At 43.5% G+C, this 17304-nt stretch overlaps 1 protein-coding gene across 1 annotated transcript in view; it reads right to left on the bottom strand.

The window, feature by feature from the left end:
* Positions 1-17304, bottom strand: part of HDGFL2 (HDGF like 2) — a 191435-nt gene that overhangs the window by 150909 nt on the left and 23222 nt on the right. Inside the window, exons 3-5 of the mRNA XM_083179276.1 lie at positions 10626-10767; positions 10368-10502; positions 9109-9189 (exon numbers count right to left, since the gene is read on the bottom strand). Coding sequence (XP_083035402.1) covers positions 9109-9189; positions 10368-10502; positions 10626-10767 — 358 coding nt within the window. The remainder of the gene's footprint in view (positions 1-9108; positions 9190-10367; positions 10503-10625; positions 10768-17304) is intronic.

The following is a 17304-nucleotide window of genomic DNA, read 5'->3' as shown; positions in this document are numbered from 1 at the left end:
AGAGAGAGAGAGAGAGAGAGAGAGAGAGAGAGAGAGAGAGAGAGAGAGAGAGAGAGAGAGAGAGAGAGAGAGAGAGAGAGAGAGAGAGAAGGCGAGAGACACACACAAATATACATACATACATACATACACACAATTTGAAATCAGGGCACTCACCAAGCAGCAATATTTCAAGTGCTTTTTATTCCATCACAGCCAAATTGTACAATTTGGCTGTGATGGAATAAAAAACGACTTGAAATATTGCTGGTTGGGGAGTGCCCTGATTTCAAATTGTGTGGACTTAGAACATATTTTGAAAATATGTGCCTGATGGGAGCACCACCTATGATGATGATGATCTACTACCGTGAGTGCATTGGAAACAAATAAATATACACACACACACACACACACACACACACACACACACACACACACACACACACACACACTCTGCAGGCAGCAGAAGAGGAGGCACAGAGCAGGGGGAGGCTGCACTGCACTGCTCAGTATTGGGCATCACTTGGGATAATGTAATGCTCAGCCCTCTTCATAGCTGCTGCTGCTGCGTACCAGGGGACAGTGCTGCTGCTGAGCTTCCTCTCTCACATGCATAGTACATAGGCAAGCTGAGATCTGGCCAATCCGAGGCCGCCCTTTACCACACAGCATGCTGGGAGTCTCTAGCAGCATGGTGGTGGGGAATGGAATGATTTGTACAGAACTACACACTGATCTGGTGTCAGCGGGAGTCTCTTGCAGGGAAAAGAAAGTCTTGGAGGTCAAGGTAAGTGTAAGGTGGTACCGGGGGGCTGGCGTCCCTAACCCTCCGGTGGTGCACCGTGCACTTACCCGATACCTGAACTTGCTGCCTGCAGGGGAGAGATTCAGAAATAGAGACAGAGGAAGAAAACTCAGAGGAAACATGTGCTTCAGAGGGAGACTCCTCCTTTTCAATACATGGAGTAGAACAGATAGATTACGCCGAGACAGCGAGACAGTCACTAGGAAGGGGATGTATCACACAACAAAGAGGAGAGGATACAGAACCCAGAGAGATAGGAAAAGGAGGAGGAGACCGACAAACACAACAGATAGAGGCACGGCACACACAAGAAGACATCTCACAACAACCACAATGGGACATCAATTTTTTAGACATAGAGGCAGGCCTTGCCGCCTGCCAGACACAAACACCAACGAGAAGCACAGCACAACAGAAAAGAAAACTAGCAGACATAGGAGAGGATGTAGAGGAGGACAACACAGTAAGACCCAAAAACACCACGGAGAACAAGTAGTACAAACACATAACTCCAATGACAACAAAGGCATATTCAATCTGAGCAGCACACATTTGACTACACCTGCCAAAACAGCCCTACAAAAGGGCCTCAAATTCGCTCCAACACATAAATTAGACAAATTCGAAACATACCTTGACATCAAATCATTCACTAGGAAACTCACACTCAAGAAATACTATGCTAGAGAAACAGTACAATACACACCCAAAATTCCGGAAGACACCTACAAACACACAACTCTTAAAAAACCATCAACATTCAACCCAACATACATAAGGGGACACCTCATCAACACATTTGAACAAATGGTAATCTCAGATATGGAGAAACTAGACACCACAAACAAAAACAGGACTAAAACCAATCTCACGAAAGCAGAGAGAGAGGCCATCATATCAATAAGGGACAACAAAGATTTGACACTGAAACCCGCGGACAAAGGGGGAGGGCTTGTCATGGACACAGCAAAATACACAGAAGAATCACTCAGACTGTTAGGAGACCAGACAACATACCACATACTCAAAGGAGACCCAACATCGAAATACAAAGAGGAATTACAAGCACTATTAAATGAGGGTTTAAATCTAGGCATACTGAACAAAAAAGAATTTGACTACATCAACCCCACCAACCCAGTGATACCTGTTTTTTACCAGTTACCCAAAATTCATAAAGACACCATAAATCCACCAGGACGACCCATAATATCAGGCATCGACTCAATAACATCTAACCTGTCAAGATACATAGACACATTCCTACAGAAACATGTCAGCACACAGAAATCATATCTCAGGGACACCACTCACACACTACAGACACTTTCAGAAATACAATGGAAGGAGGGAATGTGGCTAGCTACAAGCGATGTCACTTCCCTCTACACAATAATAGAACACACACATGGAATAGACGCAGCCAGATACTTTTTGGAATCAGACAACACCATACCACAGGAACAGACAAAATTCATTCTTGATTCAATCAACTACATACTCAACCATAATTACACCTGGTTCGGTAATCAATTCTATCTGCAGATCAAGGGGACAGCAATGGGGACGAGGTTTGCCCCGAGCTATGCCAACCTCTTTATGAGTAAGTGGGAGGAGGAGAACATATGGAGGGGGCATGGTTTCGGGGCAAACCTCGTCCTCTGGCGCAGATTTATAGATGATGTACTTTTCATATGGGAGGGGACTGAAGAAGAACTACTTGAATTCAACAAACATCTCAATAACAACAATATCAACCTCACCTTCACTACACAGTACAGTCAATCAAAGGTAGAATTTCTGGATTTAGAGATATATATTGACAACAACTCACTAGCCACCAAAACGTTCCATAAACCTGTAGATGTTAATAGTTACATCCTATCCACCAGCAGTCACCACCCCAATTGGATCAGCAACATACCCGTAGGACAGTTCACACGCATCAGGAGGAACTGTTCCACAATAGAAGAAAACAAACAGCAAGGACAAAAACTCAAACAAAAATTCATTGAAAAGAAATACAATCCACAGACAGTAGACGAGGCCTACAACAAAGCATTGACGGTAGACGGTCAGGTAGACGGTAGACAGACACTCATAAACAAAACCCAAAAGACGGTAGACACCAAGACAAAAGAAGGCCCATTTTTCATTACTCAATATAACGATTCAGCCAAACAGATCAAACAAATAGTAAACAAACACTGGCACATTTTAAAACAAGACGACATACTAGCAGAGACATTGACTGAGAAACCTAAAATAGTATATAGAAAAGCCCCTGATCTTAAAAAACAACTGGTACATAACCATATACCACCCAAAAACCTCATACAGAGCAAAATTGATGGAACTCAAACACCGGGATTCCACTACTGCGGGACATGTATAGCCTGCAAAACAGCAGATAGGAAAGGACAGAGAAAAGTGACAGACATAACGTCACACACCACAGGGCAGACTTACACCATCAAACAAGAAATGTCATGTCACACAAAAGGGGTGGTATACTTAATATCATGCCCATGCAACAAACAGTACATAGGGAGAACGATCAGACCCTTAAAAACAAGAATGTACGAGCACATCCGCAATATTAAAAAAGGATTGGAACAACATAGCCTGTCACAACATTTCCATGAAACACACAATAGGGACCCCACAGGGATGACATTCACCGCCATCACCTAAGTCCCACACAACTGGAGAGGGGGGGACTACTTAAAAAAAAATAAAGAAGAATTTGTGGATATACAAATTGCAAACAATGAAACCCAAGGGACACAACATCGACTTTAATATTAGTGACGTGGTATAGGTCAAAACACACCACTATAATGATGAAACGACCTGACAGTGTACACACTTGTCAACATCCATCACACATTCACTGATAACCCACACCGGTATACACACATATATATGTATATATATGTATTTATATATATTTTGATTTTGTTTTTTTATATTTCAGGTATATTTCATATATATATATATATATATATATATATATATATATATATATATATATATATATATATATATATATATATATATATATATATATATATATATATATATATGTATGTATGTATGTATGTATGTATGTATGTATGTATGTATGTATGTATGTATGTATGTATGTATGTATGTATGTATGTATATATATATATATATATATATATATACATACATACATACACACAATTTTATCATGCATCTCTTTTAATAAAAATAAATGTTTATAAAAACAACTTTAGTATTCTATCATCAGGTATTACTGCCCATTTACTATTCATCTTGATTTAATCAATCAGTCTATCTCCATGTACCAAACGTATCAACTCCCCGTTCCTGAAGTCGACACGAACACCATATGTAGTCCTCAAAATGTAACCATGCCCACCTTCAATCAGTCATCAACCATCATCAAATCGAATACCATTCCCCCCACCCATTCATAATATTGAGATTGCTGACTACAGCACTCCAACCCTAGCACTCTTGCCGCAGCCAATATTGAGACCTCAGCCCACGCCATTCACCGTATAAATAACAACATACGAACATGCAGATACCTTAAACACAAAACTGGTTAGATCCACTGCATGAGTCAACACAGTCGACATGCACGAGCGGGTCGACACAGCAAACCCCGCTAAACAGAACTTAACTGGCCAATTCATGGTACAGACGAGCAGCATAACAGCTGACAGGGAACAACCCCGCCCACAGGTGAATCCCCAACCAATAACTGAACAATAGGGCGGGTAGAAATACAGGAGCACCGCAAATCAAACTGCATCCTTGACAAAGGCACAAACGTGCCGAAACGCGTTGGACATTAGGACACCAGTCCTGCACACTCACCACCACACAAGTCTCCTCCAGGAGGAGTTGAGCGCACACCGCGACGGGACCCGCGACACCCCGGGTGACGCCGCCAAGCCGAACCCGGAAGTGCCGCGAGGAACTGAAGCAACGGTGTGGACCCATTGCCGGCTACCGCGTGGAAGTGAGGACGCCGGCGAACACCGAAGGAGAAGACGCGGATCCCATCCCCTGCAGGCAGCAAGTTCAGGTATCGGGTAAGTGCACGGTGCACCACCGGAGGGTTAGGGACGCCAGCCCCCGGTACCACCTTACACTTACCTTGACCTCCAAGACTTTCTTTTCCCTGCAAGAGACTCCCGCTGACACCAGAGGTCTGCAAGTGCCCATCCAAACCCCGATTTGCCTCCTGCAAGTTCCCCAACCCCCCCCCCCACCCCTTCCTCTCAACATCAGCATTAACAACAGACTCCGTGCATTGCCAAACCACGGAAGTCTGCTGAAAAACTGACTAAACCCCGCAGCCAGGCTGAATAACCCCAAACCAATCTGCAGAAGACGCTTAAGTTGAGATCTGCAGCTTTGGAGGTCCCTGTGACAAAACAACAGGAGACCTACCCACCCCCAATTAACCCCGCACCATTTAGAGTGTATGCACAATTTTAAGTATCAATAAATATTTGTTCACAAACAGCCTTTGCAATACATTTTGTTTAGCATAAACAAGAGGTCCATATCAATACCAGCGAGTGCGCAATTCAACGAAAAATTGCAGTGCCTACCCCAGGGTTTAATAGGCGAAAGAACCCAGAATCTGCTGCACCACAAAAACACAGTACAACTAGTGGAGCGCAATACCAACCCCCCAGAACCATCGAATATGGCACAGTCGTACGCCAATCTCTTCATGGCGGCCTATGAAACACGACACATACTGGGAAATGCGCACTTCAGCAGCTATATTAAATTCTACGTCCGATACATAGACGACCTGTTCCTCCTATGGACAGGAGGAGAGGATACACTGCTACAATTCCTTAATCATCTCAACGCACTACCCCGCACCATCAGATTCACTATAAGTTTCAGCGCACATACAATTAGCTACCTTGATGTCACTATAACCATTAAGGACCAATCTCTATCAACCAAAATCTTCTCTAAAGCAACCGATAAGAACACACTCCTCCATGCAGACAGTTTTCACCCAATTGCACTCAAGAAAGGCCTCCCCTACTCTCAGATGCTGAGAGTTAGCCGCATAAACTTAGACTCTAGCACTCTTCCAGAGGCTCTAATGGAGATGGGGACAAGGTTCCTTGATAGAGGATATAACCAGCATGATGTTGAAGAAGCCATCTCTAGAGTACTGGCGCTCAACAGAGACAAGCTATTGATAAGCAGCAAGTCAAGAGGAGAAGTTGAGCAACGACTCAACTTTTGCAGCACCTACACTGTCGCTTCCCAGTTCATCAAGAAGAAAATTTTGGAACATTGGCACCTGATCCCATACTTGAACCAATACTTCAATCCCCACACAGATTCGCTTATCGAAGAGGACCAAACCTCAAAGACTTACTGGTGGTAACCGATCTCTCAGGTAAACAAGCTCTAACACATGGCTAGAACGCAAGAATGGGGTATACAGATGCGCAGGCTGCGCAAACTGTAAGTTCCTATACACAGGAAACACATTCAGTGATCCAACTACTGGACACAAACATAAAATCCGCTACAGACTTGATTGTAATAGCAAGTTTGTGGTTTATGCCCTTGTCTGTCCATGCAACTTCCTTTATATTGGCAAAACCTCCAAAATGATAATGGAGAGATTAAGCCAACACAGATCTTCTATAAAAAAAAGAGCCTCAACCCAGCATTTGAGGTACAGGATCTTAAGTACCTACCGGTAGCCAGGCACTATCAGGAGAAGAAACACAAAATGGACCAACTAAAATGCTACATAATTGACCATATCCCACCTCTGAGAAGGGGTGGAGACCGTGACAAACTGCTTTTGCAGCGTGAACTGTAGTGGATCTTCCGTTTGAACACACTCGCACCGAATGGCATCAACGAGGACAAGATGGGCTGCTTTATTTAATCCCAACAGCGGAACATATCCCTAAGAAATAGGTACACAGATAGGTACCCCCACTATCTGTTGTTCACGCACATATGTTAGTTTATTTCCCGACATTACAGATGGGACCAGACAAGTTGTCCACTACCTTGGATACTTGCCTATAACCCCATCTTTTAAAAACACCTCAAACACGAAGAACACTAATTTTTCTACAGACCTATGGACTTTTATAATGAGGGGAGCACACTGATGTTTGCTCAGATACTTGTCTCAATCATTGCAATTAATGTCACTACTGTACCTGAAGACTGTAAGAGACTCATGTTCAGTGCATTCTTTATTGACAGCATGTTGCTATAATAGACATTGTGATTTGTGACTATCCTATTCCTGCACCGCCGTGTGCACATCTTGCCCTTGGACAGCCTGCCTTATAACTTTACTGTTTTAGACACCGCCGAGTGTCAGTAATGCTTTGTACATTCTACCACCGAGTGCTCTAATATTGAATGCCTACAGTATTATATATGTGACTGCTGATGCCTACAGCGATGCTTTCTGTATGACACCGCTGCCTCAAGACATGCGGTTCTGCCTTTGATGCACAGCTACGTGCACTCATTGATGTTAATTTATTTGTTTATTTAAGTGACGTTGCCATGAGACCAGATAACTGAGTGGTGCCTTGCAGTTCATTAACATTCCTGTTCCCGTTCTGCACATTCTCTAGCCCCGTGAATACAGCTTACTCACATAACTCAGTCACAGTCTTGTTACTTTATTAGTTAAATGTAGCCGCTTCCAACACTTTCACTCCTTCACTGTGTAATACGGAAGCTGCCTGACAGCTCACTGCGAATGCTCTCGGCAGCACAGTTTGAGACCAGCCTACGTCACAGGGATTCCCTGTAGATGCGCCCCCCGGCTTTCTCCAGCATTCCGCACAGCGCAGAAGCGCTATTTGAAAATGGTACTGATTGACAGCTCCCTTTGAAACGGCCGCTGGCGTGACTGGCGCCTTTTTTGACGCAATAAAAAGGCAGTCTGTCTCAGCTGTGCCCTCACCCCTGACGAAAACTGGAAGGCATCCAGTTGAAACGCCTGTTGGGTCAGCCTTGCTGCACTATACTTTTTATAATGTTTTGAAAATACAAATTTTTTTCTTCACCTCAAACTACGTGAGTGCTGGTCTGTTTCCTAACCTGGTTCCCAGGATAGGTAAGTGCTGTCTATCATTATCCCCCTTGGACCCTGCACCGCATCATTCCTTAAACATCTGAGTGCGGTTTTGCTTCTCTCTATATCTATCTATCTATCTACTCTTGTGGCTTCTTTTCTGAAGAATGTTTATCTTTTTCTTTTCAGATAGCATCAATCAATACCCGACGCGTTTAGTCTCCCTCAGAGACTTCACCAGGCATTTTGTTTACAAATCTTCATATGGTGTATAATTTGCCTGGGCAGATGATTTAAGATAGGCTATAACGGTGAAAAAAGATTTGCCCCCTCTAATTTTTGGGGAGTCTCTAGCTCCACTGTAGTATTAAAGTTTTTCAAGCTTGGAGTCCTGCTGGCAGGACTCCAAGGAGCACACCCCCACACAAACACACTGTATTGTTACTTGTGGTAACTGTATCAATAACAGTCTTTGAGCTTGAAAAACTTTAATACTACAGCGGAGCTAGTATTAAACGTTATAAGACATTACATCTATAGGGCGCTGAAGACACTATTGTTGTTGTATTTTCGTGTGGGCTCCTTACTAGTAGGGAACCGAGTGTCATCAGCGACCACATATATATATATATATATATATATATATATATATATATATATATATATATATATATATATATATATATATATATATATATATATATACATACACACACACACACACATATATATACACACACACACACAAGAATATATATATATATATATATATATATATATATACACACACATATATATATACACATATATATACACACACACACACACACACACACACACACACAAGAATAAGGAGAGTATTTCAGAGTGCAAGGCTTATAATGGTTTCATATCCAAAAAATAGAGAATGAAAACCAGCAACATTCATAATAAATCAAGGCATAGAAGTGCAAAAAGACGACATTTACAGAATAGTAAAAAGTAGCATGATAACGGAGAAGACACCGGTACAAGTACTAAGAAATGTCATGGTGAAATTTTTTTTTTTAAATACTCATCCAATGAGGATGAGGACATGAACCAGCGGTGCTCCCACCTAAATAGGTCACCAACAGCTGTTTCAGTGCACAGACTACACCTTCATCATGGGCAAATGAATACTAACCAACCCTTCCAACACCTGTGCAGCATTAATAGTAAAAATAGCACAGAGCTGTTCCAATACCTTGTCACTGTCAGAATTTTCCTCTGCAGATGAAGAAACACTGTCTGCCTCAACTTCACTGGATGAGTTTTTTTTAGGAGACTGTTGATATAGAAAGCATTTGTGAGTAATGAACATCTTTCTATACTGAGAGAGACACCTGTAAGTGATAAATGCACACATACTAGTATTATTCGCTAAGTGCAAATATGAATACATTATGAAATTCTAAACTATTACTGTATTAATTATGAAAATGGTAAGTGATTTTTAACATACATATTTTACAAATTCCACCCTAGATCACCAATCATTGATATCAACAAGTCTTTGCATAATCAACATTGGGAAGCCGGGCCATAAATGCCAGAATCAGTGTCCAGACTGCTTGAAAATAGACATAAAACAATCCTCAAAACTTTTGAAATAAGCTTGTTCACTATCTAAATGAACTGAAAGTTTACAACCACATGCACCTATGAGAAAGTTTGGAGATTGCACTCTTAGGGCTATTTCACACGCTCTGGCTCCTGCCGGGCAGCGAAACCCCGCACGGGCAAAAGCCGTGCCGCACACAGTAGTTAATAATGGACACGATTGTGTCCATTCATACGGAAGGACACAGCCCGGCCGCCCGGTTGCAGCCGGATCCCACCACTGGAAGGGACGGCTGCTGGGTTGTGGCCATTCCCTCCATTGTAAACTTCTCAGTGCGGCACGGCTTCTTGGCCGTGCAGGGTTTTGCCACCCATCAGGAGCCGGAGCGTGTTAAATAGCCCTTAAGGGGTATACACACATTGAAATCAGTGCTAAACATTTTTCCTATGCTATTTAGGGTAGTCGATTTCCCAGGGTCTAGATCGCCCATAGAGAGCCCATACACATGCAGCGATGCGTGCTAAGCAATTTTGCGAAGTGGTTTTACTGAAGCAAAAAAAAAAAAAAAAGCAGAGTAATGATTCAAGATGACATAGATCATGATCGCTGTCGTTCATTCTGTACACACAGAGAGATTTGCAACCACTTGCTAAGCAATTTGACATCACACTCTGACTTAACTTTTGGGCGATAGAAAGGTGCTGGACCGGGCATTCACACAGAGCAATCTGTGCTTACTTTCTAAGCAATCAAGTCAGATTGCTTAGAAAAGAACAAAAAAAATATCTCCGCGCGTTTGCCCCTTAAATCATTCGGTTTCTCAACATGCTAAGTAGAACAAGCATATTGAACACACTTATTTATATGGGCACTAAACACATTCCAGCAAATGCATTGCATACCTTTGTAGGCTTCAATTCCTGCTTTTCACTACAGTCATCTTCACTTGATGTTTCACCAGTAACAGGAACAACAGGGAGTATTTCTTCTTCATCACCTTTCTGGGGTGGTACGTCACTATCTGAAGAGTTTGCGGACTGAAAAGTAGACAAAATATTATGAACCCTGCAAATGCTGGAAAGTGATTCTATGCAGAAAGAGAAGTAGTGAACTATTAAACCCGAAAATACAAGATTACATAGCAAGGAATGCACACTTACTGGAGGAGGAAATCTGTAACTGGCCTGTGGATTACTTTGAATTTCCCAGAGACCTTCATTGAATCCTTTCCTTTTGTTTGGCTTGCCATATTTATCTTTGTACTTTTCATACAGGAAAAGATCCTTTGCGCCTAGAAAAGCTCTGAGGTTGAGAAAAAAATCATATAAGAAAGCACATCCATACAATGAACACACCCTTCTATACTAATGGGAGTAATCAATCATGGTCGTAAATGATCAAACCTGTCAAGTTGACTTGTCTTTACTTACCTGTCGAGTTTTAGCATGTCAAGTCTTCCACCTATTCACAATTTGAAACGGTCATAATACCACCTGGCATGCCTCGCTTTCAGATTTGTTTTACAACATATATAGTCAATGTGAGGTTGCAATACTGAACCCTTAACCATATTGATTGAGTCAGGAGTGGTACATTTTGTCGACATGTTTATAATGACACCTTTGTGCTTTCAATCTGATTTTATCCTTAACAGAAATGTAATCATTATGACAATGTTGTCAGTTTGCAAGTGTCGACCTTACACAGCGTAGGATATTGTTGTCAATATTGTAACCAGAGGCATTCCCCTACCATTAAGCCAGCTAAGATAGCAACAACAGTAGCAAGAAGTCAAAACTGCAAGAAAAGGTTTGAGAGAGCACAGTACCGGATGTTCTAAGTCTGGCAAGATATTTCTGAGGGGACCATGTAATCTTGTTTGGTTGGGTCAGGCCAGGACTCCTTATTCCATTACTACCCAGCTGGGTAGAACACTACACACAAACACACTCTAAAGGGTAAAAATTTAGGGAAAATTGCAGTCCTGCATTGAAAAACAGGATGAAAATGCACGTAATGCTCAGCTGATGACACACACACACACACACACACACACACACACACACACACACACACACTCTCTCGCTCTCTCTCTCTCTCTCTCTCTCGTGGCCTACATACGTACAGATTTGCTGAGCGTTCTGAGCGATGCTAGATTGCTCAGCACACAGCAACGTGTCAGTGCTATGTGCTGAGCGATCTGTCAGGGCCAGTGTTCTCCGGTGAGATAATGTAAGTATATTTTCTAAGCGATCTAGTGAGATAGTTTAGAAAATGCCCCTACATCGCTATGTGTGTAAGCATCCTTAGCTGTGCCGTATCAACACATCCAGGGAAAGATCTATAGGACCAAATGCCAATTTTTTTTTACTTTTAAACAAACAATACAATGTGCAATTCTAATTTAACAATTCATCAGAAGAACTTATTCTTTACAATGGTACCTCATGTGATTTTTTTTTTTTTTTAAATTGAAGTATGAAGGGAGAAACTTTCGTTACCAAAAATCACCTTCTATTACAATGGGGCAAAAAAGTATTTGGACAGCCACCGAGGTCTGTAAGTTCCATCATAGGTACACTTCAACTGTGAGAGAAAGAATGTGGTAAAAATAGGATTTTAATATACCTACCGGTAAATCCTTTTCTCATAGTCCATATGGAATACTGGGGTTCAATACTATGGGGATAGAGATCCTCTGCAGGAGATAGGCACATAAGATCTTTCAGTGTGGGTGCACTGGTTCCACCCCTCTATCCTCCCTCCACTAGTCAGTTAATGAAAAACTGTGCCGAAGGAGAGCAAAGTATATGAGGAGTAAGCAAGTAAATGTCGTGAGATTCATACCAGCACACCGTCACAAAAATAACAACAAAATAGGTGAAGAAACCTATAATAATAACCTATGGTGAACACCATAACTGAAAAAAAAATAAAAATTATATATATATATATATATATATATATATATATATATATATATATATATATATATATATATATATATATATATATATATATATATATATATATATATATATATATATATATATATATATCCGCACTCTCACCCAGGGAAGCAACAGTGGGGTGCCCAACCAAAAGTACAGGCCAAAAGGCTAGTACTCAAAAATAGTCCAGGTATCCACACGCAGGGTGTAGAAAGGGGAGCACTCTCCGATCACAAATTAAATTTTGTGAAATCCAAATATGTTAATAATGAAATAAAGAGACATCATAATCCATAGAGGTAAAGGAGATATATTTGTATGACAGCCCCGACGTTTCGGTCCAAATCATGGACCATTATCAAGGAGCATTGTCATCAGAGTATAGAGGTAGTCAGCGATGAAGTAGTCTCTGCCACGAAGGTCAGGACTAGGTAGGTAGCTGACTTTGTCCTGACCTTCGTGGCAGAGACTACTTCATCGCTGACTACCTCTATACTCTGATGACAATGCTCCTTGATAATGGTCCATGATTTGGACCGAAACGTCGGGGCTGTCATACAAATATATCTCCTTTACCTCTATGGATTATGATGTCTCTTTATTTCATTATTAACATATTTGGATATATATATATATATATATACACACACATACACAATATTATATATATATATATATATATATATATATATATATATATATATATATACATACACACACATATATATATACATATATACACACACACACACACACACACACACACACATATTTGTTTCCTAGCACGGCCACAATCGCGGCCATCGGGTGTAATTTTTAGTGGCCTGCGACGCGACCGACGCGATGCCCCCGATTTTTCCATTGAAATGCATTGAAAACAGTGAAAATCGCGTCGGTCGGGTCGTATGCGTCCAAAAATGCTTAAATGGTCCACCCGCGATGGCCGCGATTTCCCCATAGGGAACAATGTTAAATGCCTCAATTTACCCTCGATGACCGCGATTTCCCATAGGAAACAATGTTAAATGGGTCAATTTACCCAAATCATCATAGGGAACAATGGTAAATGGGCCAGAAACCCCAAAAAACACCCCTGAACATTGACATGTCCCCCCAAAAGTATTTCACGCCACCCCGCGATCAACGTGAACCCGTAGCGTGGCGAGCGGCGGCGGTACGCGTCCTCCGACCTTTTCATACCCCCACTATCCACGTCGGCGTGGAGTTGAGAATAGAATAGTGTGGCGAGCGCAGCGAGCCACCGAGCCCGAAGCGTGGCGAGCCCCGCGAGGGGACGCGGATACCTTCACAGGTAAACGCGTCCCTTCGCGGGCTTCACAGGTATCTGCGTCCGCTCGCCACGCTTCGGGCTCGGTGGCTCGCCACACTATTCTATTCTCAACTCCACGTCGACGTGGATATTGGGGGTATGAAAAGGTCGGAGGACGCGTACCGCCGCCCCTCGCGGGCTCGCTGCGCTCGCCACGCTTCGGGTTCACGTTGATCGCGGGGTGGCGTAAACTACTTTTGGGGGGACATTTCAATGTTCAGGGGTGTTTTTGGGCCATTTACCATTGTTCCTATGATAATTTGGTTAAATTGAGCCATTTCACATTGTTTCCTATGGGAAATCGTGGTCATCGCGGGTAAATTGAGGCATTTAACATTGTTCTCTATGGGGAAATCGCGGGCATCGTGTCTGGCCCATCGCGCCCGATTTTTTAGTGCATGCGATGCCCACGATTTTACACCCGATGACCATGATCATGGTGGCCGTGCTAGGAAACAAGTACATATACATACATACACACATATATATATATATATATATATATATATATATATATATATACATACATACATACATACATATACACACACACACACACACATATATATATATATGCATACATACACATACATACATACACACACACACACACACATATATTAGAACGTCACTCGTTCAAAAAGGCAACCAGCCAATACAGGAATGTTACCTTCAACAAGCCCAAGAAAGCAAGGTATTACCTGCAGCAGAAAATTCCGCACTGAGGCGGGCGCCCAGTATTCCATATGGACGAGAAAAGGATTTACCGGTAGGTATATTAAAATCCTATTTTCTCTAACGTCCATTATGGAATACTGGGGTTCAATACTATGGGGAGGTCCCAAAGCCATCAGAACGGGCGGGAACGTGCGGAGACTGCTGTAACACCGCTTGCCCGAACTGGGAATCCTCCCTGGCCAGGGCATCAAATTTGTAGAACTTTACAAACGTATGCTGCCCCGACCAAGTAGCAGCTCTGCAAAGCTGTAAGGCCGAGACTCCTCGAGCAGCCGCCCAGGAAGTCCCTACAGACCTTGTCGAATGAGCCTTCAATGAGGATGGAATAGTCAATCCAGCCATCCCATAGGCTTGTTGGATCGTGGTACGTATCCAACGGCCAATAGTCTGGTTTGATGCAGGAGCACCCTTCTTCTGTGCATCGTAAAGCACAAACAGACCATACGTCTTCCTGAACCTAGAGTTTCGCCTCACATAGACCCTCAGGGCCTGAACAACATCCAGGGATGCCTGAATCCCTGGATGAGCCAAACTGGACAGGACCACAATCGGTTGGTTTAGATGGAAAGCCGACACAACCTTAGGCAAGAATTGCGGCCTAGTCCTCAGTTCCGCCCTGTCGCCGTGAAAAATCAAGCAAGGGCTCTTGCAAGAAAGGGCCCCAAGTTCTGACACCCTCCTGGCCGAAGCCAAGGCCAGCAGGGCCACAGTCTTCCATGACAGAAACCGCAAATCTGTCTGATCTAATGGATCGAACCAGGATGACTGCAAAAAAGATAATACTACATCCAAGTCCCATGGCGCAGTGGGCGGCACAAAAGGGGGTTGAATTCTTAACACCCCCTGAAGAAAAGTCTGGACCTCAGGTAAGGATGCCAATTCTCTGAAAAAACACAGACAGGGCCGATACCTGGACCTTTAAGGACCCCGGCCAGAGCCCCAAGTCCAAACCTGCTTGCAGGAACCGCAAGAAGTTACCCAGTTTAAAATCCGCAGGTGGTAGGGCATTTCCCTCACACCAGGCCACATATCTCCTCCAAATGTGGTGATAATGGGAGGCCGTTACCGGTTTTCTAGCTTGGGTCATGGCCGTTATGACCGAGGAATCCAAACCCTTGCGCCTCAGGATCTGCCGCTCAACCTCCAGGCCGTTAAACAAAGCCAAGGCAAGTCCTGGTAACCGAACGGCCCTTGAAGAAGGTCTTCTCTGAGGGGCAGACGCCAAGGGTCTTCCACCAGCATGGCCTGAAGATCCCCGAACCAGGCTCGCCGAAGCCAATCTGGTGCCACCAGGATTGCCTCTGCTCCTTGGTGTCTTATTCTTTTTAACACTTTCGCCAGTAGTGGTAACGGAATAAAGAGATATACCAGCCGGTATTCCCAAGGCCAAGTTAGTGCATCCACTGCCTCCGCACAAGGATCCCTTGTCCGAGAGCAGTTCCTGGTTACCTTGTGGTTTCTTCGAGAGGCCATGAGGTCTATCTGTGGAGTCCCCCACAGATCCGCAATGGCAGTGAACACCTCCTGGTGTAATTCCCATTCCCCGGGATGGAGGTCGTGGCGGCTGAGAAAATCCGCCTCCCAGTTGTCCACTCCCGTTATGAGCTGGAACTTCTTCTCAGGGTTTTTCCAGGCGTTTTTGAAAACACCCTCTAGTTCCGCCTGCTCTGGGAAACACACAGTCTGCTTTTTCTGTGTCATAAAGAAAGAAAGAGTCACCCTCCGTGACTTCCTCCAGAGGGAGCTCTAAGACCTCCCTAATAGCTCTGATAAGAGGCTCAGGGCCATGTACTGGTACCTGTTCTTGTACAGGCTCCTGATCCTGCAACTCCTCCCCCTCATCAAGGATATCATCCTCATCTGTATCAGGGGCCACAGCCAACAAGGGCCTTTTCTGAGGCTGGCTAGACTGGCTGGGAAAAGGAGTGATGATATCCACCCTAGCTGACAGGATGGCTAAATCCTTCTGCACCCTCTGAGCCTGCTTTGTATTAGCAGCTAGCTGGGATGAGACTGAGTCTAACAGCGTTTTAATGCTGCTGGCCCATGTGGGCTCATTATCCCTGTGACACCCCACTATATTGTGGGGGCACACCACTAGCCAGAGGGGTAGTCCCACTAGGCTGTGGAGACATACAGGGTTCACAGGTAACCTGTGACTGTGAGGCAGGGATAAACTTGGTGCTGCACACCATGCAGGTTAGTTTCTTCACCATTGTGAAGCTGGAGACTCAGCCACACCCCACACACACACACACACACACACACACACACACTGATTTGTAAGTGTTCTTTGGCTATGTGTTAAAGACTAATATCTTAACTAGCCAGTGTGGGGTAAACAGAGCTACTTGGGAAAGCAGGGCACCCTGTAACCTGAGCTCACAGATTGGAGAGAGCTGGTTCACAGTAAAACACATAGTAATTCTTCAGAAAAACCGTGCTATGCAATATTCATATGCTAGGCAACACAATGTAAGTGTTAATTAGTGCTAGAACTTGCTGTCTCTGCAGGTAGAAGGATCCCAGATCCACCCCACAGATGAGGAGCGGTTATTGGCTACCTCAGCATGCAGGAAGAAGCAGGAAGTCTTGTCTAGCAGAGCCTGGTCCCACGGAGCTGGTGCTTTTAGCATTAAAAAGCTGGCATTTTTAGGCTTATCCGTGTTTTATGCAAAAAACAGACATTGCCATAGCTCTGGTGGTCCAGTAGCTATCTGTACCTGACAGCAAATATATAAAAGATGGGGAGTTTTCGCGGTACCTGCGGGAGGTCCGCCGCTACTGTCACCGCCATCTTGCCGCACATAAAGTCGTGGG

This window comes from Crinia signifera, chromosome 1 (assembly GCF_055691185.1).
Source record: "Crinia signifera chromosome 1, ASM5569118v1, whole genome shotgun sequence".
NCBI lineage: Eukaryota > Metazoa > Chordata > Amphibia > Anura > Myobatrachidae > Crinia > Crinia signifera.
This window is presented reverse-complemented; position numbering and strand designations above follow the sequence as displayed.